The sequence below is a fragment of the Lepus europaeus genome, chromosome 11, assembly GCF_033115175.1.
Source record: "Lepus europaeus isolate LE1 chromosome 11, mLepTim1.pri, whole genome shotgun sequence".
Taxonomy (NCBI): Eukaryota; Metazoa; Chordata; class Mammalia; order Lagomorpha; family Leporidae; genus Lepus; species Lepus europaeus.
This window is the reverse complement of record NC_084837.1, coordinates 115,048,914-115,065,792: the sequence shown is the minus strand read 5'-3', so window position 1 is coordinate 115,065,792 and position 16,879 is coordinate 115,048,914. Positions and strand designations below refer to the sequence as shown.

The window sequence follows — 16,879 nt, the reverse complement described above, 5'->3', positions numbered from 1 at the left end:
AGGGCCCGCGCGGTGTCACGTGACCGGAGCGCGTCACGTGATGGGGCGCGCATCGCGTAGCCCTGCGGCGCCTGCGGGGACCACACTTCCGGGGTCGGCTCGCGGCTTTTTCCTGTCCCGCCCAGTGAGGCGGTGAGTGACAGCCCCGCTCGGCTCGCCCCTGATGGCGCCGGGCCCGGGTCCGGGCAGCGGACAGCGCCCCCTGGGGACGCGCGAGGACGGGGCGGAAGCCGGAGAGCGGGGGGTTAAAGCCGTGCGTCACGGTGACGGCGGAGGCCGCGGGGCGGGCAGCGGGGGACCTTGGCTGTCCTGGCTGTGCAGCCGGAGAGCGGTGTCACGGGGCCGGTGTGAGCCCGGGCAGCGTGTCCTCCAGGACCGGCTGGATGGGTGCTCTTGCCTCCGCGGGTGGCCGCCCTCACACCCCTTCCCCCCGGCGGGCCCGCACACCGGAGTCGCAGGGGCAGGGTCGGGGGTGCCCGGGGCTGGTCCTGCGGGGGCTTCCCTGGGCGGGCCTGGAATCGGGGCTCGGCTCCGTGGGCTGCGGAAAGCTGTTCCGAAGATCTCCATTTTATTAACCTGAGGGTCAGAAGCAGTTAGCAGGCCTTTTGTGAAAAGCTGGAGGTGCGAGGTGACCAGAGCCTAAACCGCAGGGCTGCCTGCAGAAGGAAGTAAAAACCATGCCGGTGCGCGCATTGCTTGGCTGGGCGGCACCCTCCCAAATCCTAACGGCGTTTCTCTGTTAGAATAAGTGTAAAGATCAGGAAAATAAACTTGAGAGAAAGGCCCTTTAACGATCTTGATAATTTGTGTTTGGGTTTGGATAACCTGATTCAGACATCTCTGATGGGTAAAATCATCTCTCAGGTCTTCAGTTTTCAGATTCAGCAGGAAATTCCTCTTTGATTGATTGTGGTGGAATGGAGGTTGTAGGGAAGGAAGCAGAGATTCCATCAAGTTGGTTTCTCCATTGCTTAAATCTGGATTTTTCTGACGCTGCTGGGTGCCTGGGCCTCAGGCTGCCCGCAGAGATGTTACAGCAGGGTCCCAAGGTCGAGGCTCCCAGAATTATTACCGGAAGGGTCAAGTTCATAACCAGTTATGTAAGGTCAATAGGTTAGGCAGGGTTCAGTCCAGGTTCAAAGGTGAGAGCGGTAGAACAGGTGGGGTTTCGGGACTGGGCGGGTGGCACAGGTGGCACGGCACCCTGTTTCGTAGACTGAGCCTGCAGCAGGGGGAAGGAGTCGCTTACCTCACGCAAGATGGAGGACTTGGACCCAAATAAAGAGGTTTGGACGGTTACCAGTGAAAGGCCCTGGAGATTTGGTGGAGACACTGTTCCAAACATACTATTCCAGTTACACCCTCTGACCATTGTGTCATAACCAACAAGTTCCTGAATGCCTGTTAGTGGTGGGAAAAGTCAGAATCCAAGTCCCTGTCCAGAGCCTCGCATAAGGGGTGATGGTGATTTAATGATTTAAATGCACAGTTGTTGAACAGTACAGATCCGTACAACCTTGCCAGACAGCGGGTGAACGACAAAAATATCTGGTATTTGCTTGTTTTCTTTTACATTCAGCTTGTCAAGTGAATAAAAAACTCGATTGAACGTTCCTATCTTCTACTGAGGTTAACGCACATGCCTGAAAGAACTGTCAGTGTGTCCAGCTTTCGCTCACCAGTGAGTCAGCACCGCAGGAGCGCAGAGTAGGGAATGACTCAGTTTCCCCCCCGGGAAGCCTCTTACAAAGGAAGTGACCTTTAAGATGACTCCTCCCGTGTGAGATGGCCAGCCCGGAAGGGGGACCATGAGCAAACCCCCAAGTGTGAGAGCAGATGGCACGGACTGTGGGATTATGGGATTACAAGGACAGCAGAAGAGCTTGTGTCCTGGGCTCCTCACGGCCTGACGCTCTGCTAGGCTCCTGTCTCCCTGGAATGCCTTTCCTCCATACCACTTCCACCACCTCCTGGGAGGTCTAAATTTATAGTTCTCCACCTCAGAAGTCTCTGACTTCTCAAAGCTGGACAGTCCTGTAGCCATCTGAGCTTATCTCCATCAGAGGACTGTAACTGCTTGTCTGATCAGCCAGCGGGCAAGTGCCATGTTCACTGCTGTATTCATAGCCTCTGGCAGTGTATGCCTGGTGAACTGAGTGACTGAAGAGCCTTTTCTGTTGAGCATCATGGTGATCTCAGTGCTTGCCTGGGGCAGCTCCAGAGCTGTCATCTGTGTGTGCTGTGATAGGACAGACTTTGGGACTCCTCCTCCTCCTCCTCCTCCTCCTCCTCCTCCTCCTCCTCCAGTGCTTCTGTCTGACACCCTCATGTTAGCCTTTTTGGTTTTTTTTTGAAGGTTTGTTTATTTGAAAATCAGAGTTACACAGAGAGAGAGAGAGAGAGAGGTCTTCCATCTGCTGGTTCACTTCCCAGATGGCCGCAACAGCCGGAGCTGCGCCGATCCAAAGCCAAGAGCCAGGAGCTTCTTCTGGGTCTCCCACATGGGTGCAGGGGCCCAAGTGCTTTCCCAGCCATAGCAGAGAGCTGGATCAGAAGTAGAGCAGCCATATGGGATGCTGGCATTTCAGGCAGCAGCTTTACCCGCTACACCACAGCGCCGGCCCCAGCCATCTTGTGTTGTCCATGCTCCCTGTGGGCCACGTGCTGAGTGAGGGTCATCTTCCTCACCACTGTGTCCTGACGCCTCGCCCAGTGCTCTGCACACAGTAGGTGTTGGCCCAGGATTTGTTGAATGAGTGCCTGAGTGAGGAAGCGCGTGTGCTCAATTTTGAGACAGTTGGGGTTCCGGTGTGTGGAGGACAAGAGCAGTGCCTGGAAGAGGACCACAGTCTACACGGAAACCCCGGCTTCTCCACGGTAGAGTCACACGTCCTGGCAGTGTCTGGCACGTGGCAGACCAGCTGAGCCTGCGTCTCAGTGGTCTTTCTGGATGAAGAGAATGAAATGGCCGACGAACCTAGGCAGAGATCTTTGTGGAACCTGGAGGGAGGCCGGGGAAATGAGTGATTGTCCAGAACAAACAGTGCAGGAGGAGAAAATGGATGAAAGCAGTGTGAGAGAGCGAGTTGAGCTGGACCACCAAGGGCAGGAGAACGTGCTGGGGGAGGCACTGCCAGCTAGGCCCCTTCATTTTCCCTCGCAACGTGGTGTGGAGTTGAGTGCCGTTTACAGGCGAGGAAACTGGCGTGAGAGGGAAAATAACTGGAGGTGGCCATTGGCGTAGGGGTTAAGACATTGCTGCGAATGTGCAAACCCTGGATCTTTTCCTTAAAGAAGATGCGGTGGCTGGGGGTGTGGCACATTTGGTTCAAGTTCCAGCTGCTCTGCTTCTGATCCAGCTCCCTGCTGGTGCACCTGGGGAAACACTGGAAGATGGCTGTCCATCCATTTGGTAGTGACTTCAAATGCCTACAATAACCAGGGCTGGTCCAGGCTAAAGCCAGGATCCAGGAACTCCATCTGTGTCTTCCATCTCGGTAACAGTGACCCAACCATCATTTACTGCCTCCCAAGAGCATTAGCAGGAAGCTAGATCAAAAGTGGAGGATCTGGGACTCAAACTGGCCCTCTGATAGGGGTTGTAAGTGTCCTCAGGGGCTGTGTAACCCCTGAGCCACAGTACCTGTCTTTGCCTTTTATTGGAGGGCTTACATTCAGATTCTGGGTCCCCTCTACTTCTGACTCCAGCTTCTGCTGATGTGCGCTATGGGAGGCAGCAAGTGATGCTGAAGTAGCTGGGTCCCTGCCACACACACCGGAGCCCTGGATCGTGTTCATGAATCCTAGATTCAGCTTGGCGCAGCCCAGCTCTTGCAAGTGTTTGAGGAGTGAACCACTAGATGGAAGATATCACTCGCTCTCTCTTCCTTATCCTCTCATTCAGACAAATTTAAAAGTTTATGGCCGGCGCTGTGGCTTAACAGGCTAATCCTCCACCTTGTGGCACCGGCACACCGGGTTCTAGTCCCGGTTGGGGCACCGGACTCTATCCCGGTTGCCCATCTTCCAGGCCAGCTCTCTGCTATGGCCCGGGAAGGCAGTGGAGGATGGTCCAAGTGCTTGGGCCCTGCACCCGCAAGGGAGACCAGGAGAAGCACCTGGCTCCTGGCTTTGGATCAGCAAGATGTGCTGTCCGTAGCGGCCATTGGAGGGTGAACCAACGGCAAAAAGGAAGACCTTCCTCTCTGTCTCTCTCACTATCCACTCTGCCTGTCAAAAAAAAAAAAAGTTTAATAAAATGGCCGGTGCCGCGGCTCACTAGGCTAATCCTCCGCCTTGCAGCGCCGGCACACCGGGTTCTAGTCCCGGTCGGGGCGCCAGTTCTGTCCCAGTTGCCCCTCTTCCAGGCCAGCTCTCTGCTGTGGCCAGGGAGTGCAGTGGAGGATGGCTCAAGTGCTTGGGCCCTGCACCCCATGGGAGACCAGGATAGGCACCTGGCTCCTGCCATCGGATCAGCGTGGTGCACCAGCCACGGCAGCCATTGGAGGGTGAACCAACGGCAAAGGAAGACCTTCCTCTCTGTCTCTCTCTCTCACTGTCCACTCTGCCTGTCAAAAAAAAAAAAAAGTTTAATAAAATGATAGTAACTTGACCAAGGCTCCCTCAATAGTTGAAGGTTGAAGGAAACTGTATGGACCCAGACCTTCTGTTCCAGTGTCGACTTCCTCTCACGTCTGTGTTGCTTCCTCCGAGCGCATGTCCTGAGCCCATGGAAAGCCAGAGAGGTTCCTCTAGCTGCAGAGTGAGAAGGCCACAGCCAAGAGTCCCTGAGATGTGTCTGTTCACACACGTAGGAGGTTGGATGGGGACAGCCACGTGCAGGGAGGTAAGTGTCGAGGCTGCTGGCCAGGAGTCCTGTAAACAACCTGGCCGCCTCATGTACCGTGGGCCTTGGAAGGTGTCCACCCAGTCACCTGGCGTGCATGGCTTCACTCTACTCCCACACTGGCCAGCCAGACCAGCAAGACAGAAACTTTGTTTACTTGGTCAGTGTTTGCAGAGATGGCCATTGCCACAGTTGTCTAAACTGCTTCCTGATGATTTTCTTAGAAAAAAAAAAAAAGATTTATTTATTTGAGAGTAACAGGGAGAGAGAGAGAGAGAAAGGAAAGGGAGGGAGAGCAGAGAGGAGACAGGATATAAACTCACAGTCAAAACAAATTTAAGCGAGGGAAAATAAATTTGCAGAGGTGGCTAACTGCTGGCATGCACACAGAGCAAGAATGTAGTTATGGGCTGGGTTTATATAGCATAAGCCAGGTAAGGGCCATGAGGCAGGGCGGAGCTGAGCTAGCTTTTCGAGGGCTTTTCAAACTGGGTGAGCTGGTTAGTTAGAAAAGAATGCAGAGGGTGGGGTGAGGAAGAGTATGGGGGTGGAGGGGGTGGGACTGAGCTGGCCAAAGAATGCAGGTGCTAGGGAGTGCCCTGGGGGACCAGATCTGCGCTCATACAAGGAGCCGGAATGGCTGAGACCTGTGTCCTTTCTCTCAGGGAGATCTGTCTGCTGGTTCACTCCTCAGATGGCGGTCAACAGCTAGGTATGGGCCAGGCTGAAGCCAAGAGCCTGGAACATTACATTAACAGATACATTAACAAGGAGCTGGATTGGAAGTGGAACAGCCAAGAGCCAAATCAGCACTCCTATGGGATGCTGGTGACACAAGAACAGCCTTACTCGCTGAGTCACAATTTCCACTCCTCCCTGATTTTCTTTAAATCCATTCCTTTTCTTTTTTCTTTTCTTTTTTAAGATTTTATTTATTTGAGAGGTAGTGTTACGGACAGAAAAAGGGAGAGACAGACAGAATGGTCTTTTAGATACTGGTTCACTCCCCAAATGGCTGCAACAGCTGGAGTTGCGCTGATCTGAAACCAGGAGCTAGGAGCTTCTTCTGGGTCTCCCACGTGGATGCAGGGGCCCAAGGACTTTGGCCATCTTTACTGCTTTCCCAGGCTACAGTAGAGAGCTGAATTGGAAGTGGAGCAGCCGGGACTTGAAGCAGTGCCCATATGGGATTCTGGCACTGCAGCCAGAGGCTTAGCCTACTATGCCACAGCGCTGGCCCCAAATCCGTTCCATTGCTCATAGGACCATCCCTTTCTCTACAAACTCTCCCCTTTCTATTTCCAGATTTACAGAACTGTCCAAGATCCTGCTACTGAACATATATAATTTCTTGTGGACTAACTAAAAATATCTTATGTCCAGTTTCTCTCTTTATAATGCAATTCCCCTTTTTCTCCCAGCCATGTCATTATCTCATTATCTTACTCAGGTTTGCTACCTAATTCCTAGCAGCTGTTCCTGAATATAGGCCTGCATCTTTGCAATAATTGGCCATGTCCAAGTCTACCCAATTCTAGACCAGAAATAGATTTTATTGGGACCAGTGTTGTGGTGTAGCAGGTTAAGCCCGCCACCTGTGACACCAGAATCCCATAAGGCACCAGTTCAAGTCCCAGCTGTTCTGCTTCTGATCCAGCTCTCTGCTGATGTGTGTTGGAAAGCAGCAGAACATGGTCCAAGTACTTGGCTCCCTGTACCCATGTGGGAGACCTAGAAGAAGCTCCTGGCTTCAGCCTGGCCCTGCCTGGCCATTGTAGCCACTTAGGAGTGGACCAACAGATGGAAGGTCTCTCTCTCTCTCTGTAACTCTGCCTTTCAAATGAATATTTTTTAAATAAAAAATAGACCTATTGGCCGGCGCCGTGGCTTAACAGGCTAATCCTCCGCCTTGTGGTGCCGGCACACCAGGTTCTAGTCCCAGTTGGGGTGCCGGATTCTATCCCGATTGCCCCTCTTCCAGGCCAGCTCTCTGCTATGGCCCGGGAAGGCAGTGGAGGATGGCCCAAGTGCTTGGGCCCTGCACCCGCATGGGAGACCGGGAGAAGCGCCTGGCTCCTGGCTTTGGATCAGCACGATGCGCCTGCCACAGCAGCCATTGGAGGGTGAACCAACGGCAAAAAGGAAGACCTTTCTCTCTGTTTCTCTCTCACTATCCACTGTGCCTGTCAAAAAAAAAAAAAAATAGACCTATTGCCTGGGTTTCTTACACAGGGTGTTTTGTCTTTTATGTTCAGAAAGCTAGAAAAGCAGAAGCCCCAAGGCACTCTGGTAACTCTGCACTATGAAAGTGGCATTGGAGGCCGTCACTGTGATGTAGTGGGTAAAGCCATGCCTGTAGTGCTGGCATCCCGTATGGGCACCTGTTTGAGTCCCAACTTGCTCCACTTCCAATCCAGCTCCCTGCTATGACCTGGGAAAGCAGGAAGAAGATGGCCCAAGTTTTTGGGCTCATGCACGCATGTGGGAGACCCAGAAGAAGTTCCTGACTCCTGGTTTCTGATTGGCCCAGCCCTGGCCATTGTGGCTATTTGGGAAGTGAACCAGTGGATGGAAGACCTCTCTCTCTCTCTCTCTACCTTTGCCCCTCTGTAACTCTGCCTCTCAAATAAATATATAACTCTTAAAAAAAAAAAAAAGGCATTGGCCATGGGATGGTAGGCTGGCCAGGTGCAGTCAGTAACCTCTAGGTATATGACAAAGGGACTCAGCAGCTGACTGAGCAGCCCAGGATGGAGAGGAAGATGGATAAGGGAGAGAAGAAGATGTGAGCCTGCTCCCTCTTGCTCTCCCCAGGGAATGCTGCCCACTGGCTGACTGCAAAAGGGAGAACAGATGGTGATGTCGCACTGAGGACGTCTGAGACTTGGGCCAACCAGGAATGCTGAGACATGGGCCCAGGCACTCTGACATGGGGTGGGGCATCTCACCCAGCCAACTCAGTGCCTGCCCCTTTTTAAAAACTTCCTATTGAGGTATGATGTACATAGAAGGCCGGTAATCAGTGCTGAGGCCAAGGCATGCGACACCAAGCACACGTGGATATCCAAGCACAGAGGCTGTTCTTGCATGTCCCCGTCCGGTCGGTTCCCTCCCACGGGTGTTTCTGACTTCCGCATACACAAGTGGGTTTTGCCTGTTTCTTGCTCAACGCAAGTGGGGTCTGTTGTGTGTATTCTTTATGTTTGGTTTCTTTCACTCAGCAGTACGGTTATGAGGTTTGTCCATCTTGCTCCTGTTGTCACGTGACCGGGCCCAGGTTCCTGTTCCTGTACCAGAGAGAATTTGAGGATGAGATGTGTGTGAAAGCAGGCAGAGAAGCAAGATTTATTCGCAGACATGAAAGCACACACTTGAAAGGGAGTGGGGGTTGGGGCCGGCGCTGTGGTGCAGCGGGTGAAGCTGCCGCCTGCAGTGCTGGCATCCCATGTAGGTGCCGGTTTGAATCCTGGCTGCTCCACTTCTGACCCAGGTCTCTGCTGTGGCCTGGAAAAGGAGTAGAAGATAGTCTAAGTCCTTGGACCCCTGTACCCTTATGGGAGACTTGGAGAAGCTCCTAGCTTCGGATCAGCTCAACTCTGGCCTTCGTGGTTATTTGGGGAGTGAACCAGCAGATGGAAGACCTCTCTCTCTCTCTCTCTCTCTGCCTTTCCTTCTCTCTCAGTGTAACTCTGACTTTCAAATAAATATATAAATCTTTAAAAAAAAAAAAAAGAGAGAGAGAGGGGAGTGGGGGCATGCTCAAGAGAGAGAACTACACTCATCTATCCCTTTATGTGATCTGGAGGCAGTGGGGTGGTGTCTTAGATGGGGTCTAACTGAATGTTCGTAAAGAGCGGGACCTGGGGACAGAGTGTGTGTACCTTGCATCTCCTTGCTCTTTCTTGGAAATCTTAGGTGTGTGAGGTGTATGATGGGAGTAGGCGTGTCAGCCATGATAGTTTTATGATAATGACCTTATATTTAATGAAAGGTCACCGTGGGGACACAGCCATGTTACTTATTTTTGGCCAGCACCAATTCTAAGCAGCAGTTTCACAGAACTGTGGTTTCACTGGTGGGCCAAGCTGAAGTGAGGAGCCTAAGTCTCCCTCATGGTTAAAAGAGGCACAAGCATTTGGGTCATCTTCTGCTGCCTTCCCAGGCACTTTATCAGGAAGTGGATCAGAGGCAGAACAGCCAGGACCAACGCTGCGATATGGGATGTCAACATTATAAGCAACAGCTTAACCTGCTCTGCTACAACACCGGCCCCAGATAGTATTTACTGAACACTCATGAGGGCACAGTGCGAAGAGCTTTGCATGTGTTATCTCATTTAATCGTCATAACTATTCTATGAGACTGGAAGTCTCATTATGCAAACTTTGGAGATGAGTAAGCTGACATTTAGTGAGGCTAAGGAAATTTCCCAAAGGAACTTGGCCAGCAGTCAGTTAGAGCTAAATAAGTGTTGTGACCAAGATCGAAATGCAGGCCTCCTGTTCAACCTGACGTCCAGCTCCCTGGCCATCCCCACGGGAATCTAAGTCATGCATATGAGCCGGTTTGCTCCAGATGAAGAAGTCTGTGCTGTAATTGTGCTGGTGTGACCTCAGGATTCCAGCAGCTGGCAACTCTATACACGACATAGCATAAACGACTCAGTGGTTAGTGCCCACTGCTGTCTGCGGCCCTCAACCCTGACCTTTATTAATTTGTTTTAAAAGATTTGTTTATTTATCCCAAAGGTAAAATTACAGAAAGAGAGAGAGGGAGAGAGAGGTCTTCTATCGGTTGGGTCACTCCCCAAATGGCTGCCATGGCTGGGCCTATGTTAGGCTGAAGCCAGCAGCTTGGAGCTCCCTCCTGGTCTCTCACATGGGTGCAGGGGCTCAGATAATTAGGCCATCACCTACTGCTTTTCCAGGTCCATCAGCAGGAAGCTGAGTCAGAAGTGGAGCAGCCTTGGCCAGCGCCGCGGCTCACTAGGCTAATCCTCCGCCTTGCGGCGCCGGCACACCGGGTTCTAGTCCCGGTCGGGGCGCCGGATTCTGTCCCGGGTGCCCCTCTTCCAGGCCAGCTCTGCTATGGCCCGGGAAGGCAGTGGAGGATGGCCCAAGTCCTTGGGCCCTGCACCCGCATGGGAGACCTGGAGAAGCGCCTGGCTCCTGGCTTCGAATCAGCGCGATGCGCCGGCCGCAGCGGCCATTGGAGGGTGAACCAATGGCAAAGGAAGACCTTTCTCTCTCTCTCTCTCTCTCTCACTATCCACTCTGCCTGTCAAAAAAAAAAAAAAAAAAAGTCCAATCAAGCCACCTCTTCCATCCACTCTCCCTGACGTTCCTCTGATAATGTTAACCCTTCTATCCTCTTTACCTTTGCATGGCAATGTGTGGTTCACTTAGTCACACAATGTTGAATACTGTGCTCCCAGGCATCGAGCTAAGACTGGGAGTCAAATGCCATTTGGGTGGGAAGAGGGCCTGCTGGGAGGAGAGGTGCTAGGGCACCCCAAGTCAGCCCACACTTAGGAACCCAGCTTCCTCTGTTTGCAGTAGTGTGGCAGAATATTCACTAGAGTCATTGCTCAGGCCAAAGGTCGGGATGGTACCTGGACTGCATCTGGGATGATGGCGAGAGGAGTTGGGGCCACGCTGAGAGAGCTGTTTGGAAGGGGGCTCTGATCTGAGACACCCTGGGCAGCGTCTCCTGGGGCGGTGGCTTTCGGATCATTGGCTGGTAGCCTCCCAGACTGGAGATCCCCGGGACCGGAGAGCCTATCATTCCCACAGCAGCCAAGATGGCCAGAGCAGTGGCAGTGGGGAGTCAAATCCTTTGATGGCCTCACGAGCGGAAGGCATTAAAAAGAGGAAGCCAGACCAGGAAAGGAAGGCAGGGGTGGGTGCTGTGTGTAGGAAAGGTTGGCAGCCTGGCCCATGAGGCTGTGGGGATACTCCTGGGCCCTCTCTCAGAGGGAGGGCAAGAGTGTGACGGGAAGGCTGCAGGCTGCTGACTGTTCTCCGTGTATCAGATCTTAAGCTCTAAGAAGCGAGTGAGTCCTGGAGACCTCTGAGTTATATCTGTCTTATGGCTGTGGGGGCACTGTCACTTTCATCTTTATGTCTCAGCACTTGACACACAGCAACTGCTGACAAAGTCATGAGAAACGACCATGGTGTATTTTCATAGAACACTGAGCCTTAGTGCAGCTATGACTCCAGGCCTCAGTAGCATGTAGGATAGAGGACTGGAAAAACCCCGAAGTAGGTCAACCCTGAACTTGCTCTGTAAACCATGGGCCGTTTGTTGTCTTTATAACCTTAAGCAGTTCTGTAACCTGGAACCACCGGAGGCCTGGTACACACGTGCTCTCGTCTCTCACTCAGATCTGGAAACCTTGCTGTTTTCCTAATGTAACTCCGCTGCTCCTTGTCCGAAATCTGCCTGACAACACTCAGCCCCGTCCCCATGCTTCAGGTGCCATGTGGGGTTTTGATTGTACCTCCAAGCTGCTCAGCCAGTGAGGAACTGGGGGAAGGGACCTCTATGGGACAGGGATAAAAGGAGCCAGGTCTCTGAGGGAGGTGCCTGCTTCCACCTGCTGGTCAGCACCCTGGAGACCGGGAATCAATAAATGCCTGGCTTTCTACTTCCTTCACACTTCTGAGTCCATCCTTTGGTGGGTAGGCGGTCTCAGGTGGGTGTGTATCCCACAAAATCAGGGAGTTAGTAAAGGAGTGGAGAGGGTGGGGAATAGCACACATACCTCCACATGCGTAACATGGAGCCATGTCTTCCTGGTCTGACCAGGACAATAAACATGAAACAGGAATGGAAACTGTGCCACATGCCCCCACCCCTTAGGTTCCGGCAGCGAGTGCGAGGAGGTGCCTGGACAAATTCCGTGGCAGTTGGACAGCAAAATGGCCACCAAGATGGAGAGCAACGAGAATGTAGTCATGACCTTCTATAACCCCGAGGTTCCCAAAGTAAAAGGGAAGCGGACATACCAAAAGGTGAGCAGGCTCCTACTTGTAGGCCAGGTGGGAGGATGAGGACTTAGTCACGGCTGGGCTGCATGGAGGAAGCTGCCCTCCACACTGTGTTTTGAAGAAAGGGCAGGAAAGGATACCCACCAATGAACCCCTACATGGGGACACTTGAGGTGAAGAGTAGAAGGCCCTGGGAGTCAGGGGGTGCCTTCGCGAGTGGGCAACATTTCCCTCATCCTTGTAGCCTACGCTGCCCACCAACAAACACCCGGGGGCCTCGATGCCTCCCCAGCGGCGGCAGCAGCACGTGCATCAGACACACACCTACCTCCGGATGTTCTGCGGCAGCCTCTGCGGCTTCAGCCTCCTCGTGGCCCTCTGCACGAGCCCCCTGAGCTGGGTGCAGCTGTTGGTGATCAGAGACGGCACGGAGCTCTACGCGGGACTCTGGACCCTGTGCAGCCACGAGCTGTGCTGGACCCACACGCCCAGGCCACCCTGTGAGTGCCCCTAGCGGAATGCCACGTGGGGCCAGAGCTGTCTTTCCTCTTTCTTCCCCGAGGTCTCTCGGCCTTCACCTCTCCAGATCCAGGGTGGGCCTCGGATGAGCGTGAATGGAGACACCTTTCTGTTGGGGTCCTCGGTGTCCCCCTTCCTCCTCCTGCCCCGGCGTGTTTCCTGCCCCGATGATGAGTTGCTGCCCTCTCTGCTCTGGGAGGAGCACGCGTGGTGTGGGGGGTCTTACTGCACAGCCGTGCGGTTGATGCTTTCTGAGGCGGTTTGCAGAAATCGGAGGGAAGTGACAGACTCCCGTGGCTGGCAGTCAAAGCCAGGTGCGCTGCCGACTGTCGGGTCTGCCCTTCTGGGCCCACGTGGCCCTGCTAGCAGTAGAAGGACATAAACATTTGTCTGTCGGGGGCTTGGTGTCCCAGCGCCAGACTTGTCGAGTCAGTTACTTGTGTCCAAATTTTATGCAGCTTTGAATAAATCTGGAGATGCAAATCAAAATTTCTTAGAATAAGTTTTTATTTTATTTTAAAATATTTAATTGAAAGGCAGACACACACACACACACAGAGAGGGAGAGAGAGTGAAAGAGATGTTCCATCTACTGGTTCAATCCCAAATGACCACAATGGCCAGGGCTGAGCCAGGCTGAAGCCAGGAGCCCAGAACTCAATCTGAACCTCCCATGTGGGTAGCAGGGGCCCAAGCACTTGGGTCATCTTTCACTGCCTGCCCAGACACCTGACGAGACAGGGAGCCAGATCAGAAGGGGAGCAGATAGGAACTCAAACCGGTGCTCTGATACGGGATGCCAGCATCACACTGGGGGCTTAACACGTGGCGCCACAACACCAGCCCCTTCAGTAAACTATTGAAGGGAAGCTAAGGGAAGCACCCACTCTGTGTTAGGAGTGCAACAGCAATAAGTGAGGTCAGTGTTGCTCTCCCAACTGCTTTACCAACCAGTCGGCGGCAGCTGAGCCAGAGGCGGCGGGGACCCGGAGCCAAGAGGCAGAGGCAGAAGAGGTGTGTGGAGCCTGAGCGAGGGCGTGGAGCCAGGACTTGGCGGGACCTCTGCTTGCACAAGTGTGAGCTGGGCCCAGAGGGACACTCTGTAAAAAAAAAGGGGGGGGGGCGGGGGAGACACTTCTAGGGTGTTGTATTCCTGCAATCTGGCAAACAGGGGCCGGAAACCAGACGCAGCAAGTAAAGGAAAGGTGGCTTTATTTGTTCAGTCTCAGCTGGCGAGTCCTGTGCATGCCTTAGGCTTCTGCAAGACAAAAAACAAATAGAAGCAAGCTCCAAGTCCACGGGTGCATGATTAAGCAAAGTATACGAATACGAGGCTATTTTGTAGTCATCACAAGTGATTTTTATGACAGCTTCCCGGGGAAAATCTTATCCTTTAATCTTAAGGAGAAAATAAAACCCACATGACATCTTGTATTATATCCAGTATATTATATTTAGTGGGTAGGAAAAATATGAGAAGGAAAGAAAAGAGAATGCTAACCATTGTTGCCATGAGGTAGTGGGGTTGTGACTGGTGTCCTTCGTACCTCTTTGGATTATATTACTTTTAGAATTAGAAACAAGGGAAGTTTTTTTGTTTGTTTGTTTGTTTGTTTTAGATTTATCTGTTTATTTGAAAGGGTTACAGAGAGGAAGAGACAGAGAGAAGAGAGAGAGAGAGAGAGAGAGAGAGAGAGAGAGAGAGAAAGAAAGATGGATCCATTCCCCAGACGGATGCAATGGCCAGGGCTGAGCCAGGATGAAGCCTTAAGAACCAGGAGCTTCTTCCAGGTCACCCACACAGGTGCAGGGCCCCAAGGACTTGGGCCATCTTCACTGCTTTCCCAGGCCATAGCAGAGAGCTGGATCAGAAGTGGAGCAGCTGGGACACAAACTGGCGCCCTTATGGGATTCTGGCACTGCAGGCAGCAGCTTTACCTGCTACACCACAGCGCCGGCCCCGAGAACACTTTCGTGTTGGCCACACCTCTGACAGGCTGTTCCAGCCGGAGTTAGAGTGCCTAGGAGTGTTTTTCTAGGGCCTTGAGTTTAAGAGTGGAGACTTTGCCTCCACAGCCACGAGGGTCCTGGTTTGTGACAGACGCTGTGCTGCGAGGGCAGCTTCCTCCTCCTGTTGAGGCCACGCAGCTTTCTTAGGGGCGGTCCCTCGCTGCACGGACCGAGCTTTGCTCTCCTCTTCTTGCAGACTACCTCCAGTTTTCCAGGGCCGCCTCCATCATCTCCATCCTCACCACCCTCACTGGCCTTGGCTGGCTCTTATACTCTTGCCTCCCTGGAAGGGGAATTGTCTCCAACTTGGATCTGAAGCTATCCATGCTCAGCTTCGCCTCAGGTACAGAGCTAGACCGGCAGGGTGACACTCGGGTAAAATAGCCAAGGTGACAGCATTCCCCAGTGGGACTTCAGCGCTCCTCCTTGGCTCTGCTCGTTCACCCCTGGACCACGCTGCCAGCCCCCTGCCCTGTTTCTGTAGAGAACACACCTTAGCTGCCTCAGCACGGTGGAGGCCCCTTCCTGGCTCTCTGCTGGTCAATCCCCAGTTTTGACCCTGCTGTCCTGGCCACGTGTTTGGGTTCTACAGGCAGAATCAGAGCCAGGGGTGGTGGTACAGGCAGACCCAACACGCTGATAGGGTGTGACGTCTCTCCTTCTCATCCCAGCCGCCTGCTTGCTCTTGTGCCTCAGCTTGTTTCTGGAGCAGGTCAACTGGCACTCGAAGGACACCATGGAGCCAGATTTCTTGTGGACTTACCACCTGAACTGGTGGGGAGACTTCTTGTACACGTCTGCTGGTGAGTCGGCCCTACGCAGGCACGGAAGGGGAAGTCGCTCTGGCGAGGGAGGTAGAGTCCGGGAGGCGCGGGAGTGCCGGCCGCCCGCTCAGCACACTTGTACTTGGAGAGGGAGTGTGGCACGGGAAAGGAAGCACGGATTTTAAACCGGGAACCTGGATTTTGTAGCCTCTTCTACCGGCAGATGAGGCATGGACAGGACGAACAACACAGAGAAAATAGTAGAACTGCGCTTGAATCCAGGAGGTGCCAGTGTTATTCTAAGCAGTCTGGGAAATCTCAAAGTGTAGTGAGAGCACAGGCGGGTGAAGTGGCTGTGTTGGGGGGACGCAGCCTCACTGAGAAGACGCCTCGGACCCGGGTATGAAATGATGGCTAAGCTGGCGTTGTGGTGTAGTGGGTTAAGTCACTGCCTGCAGTGAGAGCCGGTTCCGTTCCCATCTCAGCTGCATCACTTCTGATCCAGCTCCCTGCTAGAGCACTTGGGAAAGCAGCAGAAGACGGCCTGAGTCCTTGGGCCCCTGCACCCATGTGGGAGGCCCAGACAGAGTTCCAGGCTCCTAGCTTCGACCTGGCCCTGTGCCAGCCATTGTGACCATCTGGGGAGTGAACCAGCAGATGGAAAATCAACCTCGCTCTCTCTCTCTCTGTCTCTCTTTCTCTCTGTGTGGGGGGGTATGGATGTGAATTTCTCTCTCCCCCCCACTCTCTGTAACTTTGCCTTTCAAATGCTCTTTTTTTTTTTTCAAAAAATCTTTAAAAGAATGACTAATGATAAAATATATATAAATGTAAAAATATAAAAATATATAACATGATAAATAAACGGAACGACCATCTGTATGTGGACCCTCTCCTCAAACTCTTCTCTTTCCTAGGGATCATCTCTTTTCTCAACTACCTATCTCTCATGGTTCTTCCCTCTGACCAAAGCGCCGCTGTGCCTGAGCCAGTAGAGGCCTCGCGGCTGGGGATCGGTCCAGTGACAACAGAGGAGCTTGCTGAAGACGAAGAGTCAGATTCTTCGTAAAAAAAAATAATAATAAAAAATCAAGCAAACGACCAAGTACGGAACTGAGGCGGCAGCGGGAACACCTCTCTGCCGGTTGTCTTACAAATGGGGGAGAAGCGGAGTTGGCAATAATTGTGCAGATTCTCGAAAGCCTTACCAATATCATGTCCATGTCCCTGAAGGAGACAGCATTAAAGCTGATAAAATGTCTTATGTGCATGTTCAACCCAAAATGTGTACGATGGCCACGAGGAAAACAGTGAAAATCCACTCGAGTTAACATTTCTAGAAGAGGTTAGGGTCGTGAAGGACAGAAGGTAGATGGGGTGCGTGGACACCAGGGATCATGCACCAGAAGGGCCCGCGGTGAGGAGAGCCGATGAGCCCTGCCTGGAACTTTCTTTACTGTGTGTGGCTTCGCATATGCAATCAGGGTGGAAGGCACTTGGACACAACTGCGGATTCTGCATTGGAAACCTTTCCCAGAAATGGGATAAATGGCAACGGAGATGGTACCTCCTGCCCAGGGGAGCTGTGGCCTCTGGGGAACCCATGAGGCCAGGTCTCCTGTGAGGACTGGTTGCCTGGAAACTTGCAGTCTGCAAGTCTCCCCAGGCTGGGAGACACCTGCACTGGGCCCCCATTCTACACAGTGCTTCTCTCTCTGCCTTTTTTCCTGGGGAGGGGGCCACAGATG

The 16,879-nt window shown here is 52.9% G+C and overlaps 1 protein-coding gene across 1 annotated transcript; it reads left to right on the top strand.

The window, feature by feature from the left end:
• The first annotated feature begins 79 nt into the window (after nt 1-79).
• Nucleotides 80-16,315, top strand: TMEM202 (transmembrane protein 202). The gene is made up of 6 exons (XM_062204883.1): nt 80-132; nt 11,711-11,862; nt 12,083-12,338; nt 14,564-14,710; nt 15,039-15,170; nt 16,049-16,315. The coding sequence occupies exons 2-6, from the start codon at nt 11,770-11,772 to the stop codon at nt 16,198-16,200; spliced, it is 780 nt and encodes a 259-aa protein (XP_062060867.1). The 5' UTR covers nt 80-132; nt 11,711-11,769; the 3' UTR covers nt 16,201-16,315.
• The last annotated feature ends 564 nt before the right edge of the window (nt 16,316-16,879 follow it).